The sequence below is a fragment of the Frankliniella occidentalis genome, unplaced genomic scaffold, assembly GCF_000697945.3.
Source record: "Frankliniella occidentalis isolate FOCC.00 unplaced genomic scaffold, Focc_3.1 Scaffold214, whole genome shotgun sequence".
Taxonomy (NCBI): Eukaryota; Metazoa; Arthropoda; class Insecta; order Thysanoptera; family Thripidae; genus Frankliniella; species Frankliniella occidentalis.
The window spans coordinates 401,799-403,460 of NW_026267340.1; the positions used below are offsets into that span (position 1 = coordinate 401,799).

Sequence of the window (1,662 nt, forward strand, 5' to 3'; positions counted from 1 at the left end):
TACTGGTGTATTGCTGTCGGCGCATATAGTATGACGATTTCTAGTCCTTGATGAACTGAAACAAACAAGCTATTGACCAGTTTTTTATCACTACTTTCTCCGAATAAATCCTGCGCGTAAACTTAAAAAGAAGATATCCTATAAAAATAGAAGTACACCCTTGGGACCTCTTTAAAGTAAAGTTCATGGCATTCTGATATTGTTAATCTGTTAAGCTATACATTGTGTTGAGAAACATACCCCCAGGTTCCATCCCTTAACCTACAGTGGCTCAGAAACTAATGTTATTGACAAATGTACCAAAAATGCATTTTGGGAGATAGAAGCCCCCTTAAAACAACAAGGAAGCAGGCCCGCTTTTTGGCCAAACGAAGCTGTCAGCTTCACTTTGCTCCGCTGCCGACTCCGTTCGGCAGGGCAGGGGCCGTGCCTGCTCGGTCTGTCGGCTGCGTTTTGTCCTATACGTCACCTATATACTTATTTGACCCCTGAGTAACTATATATATCGAACAACGTTTGACTTTTCGGGGGAGGGGGGACCTGGAGCCCTCAAGATTGGATACTTGCACAAAAGAAAAGACGGCCGGACTGCCAAATTACGGCCGGAAAGAGGGAATTCGTTTGAAAATCGTTTACATTTCCCGCCGGAGTGCCACCTTCCGGCCGGGAAACTGGCCGGGATTTTCACCTGGGTAGCACAGTTGCACGCTGTCTCCTTGTCTTTCACGTCATTCTGCACGAGCTATCGTTAAATATTTTGACGATAAAAATTTGTTAAAACCTGTCGGAAGACCACCTGAACAAGCAGGCACACCACCACGTTACATTTTCGGCTCGCCAGGACGCATCTTTTTGAATTATTTCACTATCTTTACGGCATTTGACAAGAGAATAAAGTAAAAAGTAAGACATGAAAAGAAATGAGTATATTTTGATGATGTTACAGGTGTGTGCCCTTTACGGGACGTCCCCGCAACATAATCAGTGATCTTAACCCAAAAGCGAGTTGATTTTCGCCACTCACTTGTTTAAAAGTTCACTTGCTAAAGTACACCGCTCCCATACTTTCGCCGCGCCCTCAGCAGCGAAAAATGTGACGAGAGTCAGCGCCACCAAGCCAATCTCACGGGCCATCGCAGCTGTTTGCTTGACGTAGAGCTGCGAACGGCTGCGAACCTTCTTATTGCGAACGGCTGGCGTTGAGTGCACGCGTCATAAGTTGGTGTCACGTTGTAAGTGCGGAGTCGTAAACAGAGTGAGTGTGGCAGATAAAACACAGTCGTGAAATGTTCTGCCAAACGACAAATTGGAAAAAAGGTTTAGAAATTCTGAAAGTGCGAGTTTAAGTGACGCTTCATATTCACACCTAGAAAAATCTATTCTTATTCTTGCATCAAGTTTTTATGCGTCAATCAAGTGCAAAATGGCCTTGTAGCCATGGACAATGTAGAGTTAATTGTATTCTTCTTGGTTGCAAATTCACAGCGAAAGTATTTGTGCTTTGACTCAAACTTCAGAGTTGACGTTCGAGCTGGAGGTCCAAACTTCAAAATGAGCAGCTTGGTGTGCTCCATAAAGTGATGTTTAGGCCGAATTTTCAATGTAGGAAAAGTTGTGCATCGAGCATGCAGATACTTTAAAATACAGTTGTCAATATAATCA

At 43.7% G+C, this 1,662-nt stretch overlaps 1 protein-coding gene across 1 annotated transcript in view; it reads right to left on the reverse strand.

The window, feature by feature from the left end:
* LOC113215606 (lysozyme C, milk isozyme-like) overlaps window positions 1–1,192 on the reverse strand; it is a 6,054-nt gene extending 4,862 nt beyond the window's left edge. Inside the window, exon 1 of the mRNA XM_026435246.2 lies at window positions 1,025–1,192. Within this exon, the coding sequence (XP_026291031.2) occupies window positions 1,025–1,134 (110 nt within the window). The 5' untranslated portion in view covers window positions 1,135–1,192. The remainder of the gene's footprint in view (window positions 1–1,024) is intronic.
* Window positions 1,193–1,662: the final 470 nt, after the last annotated feature.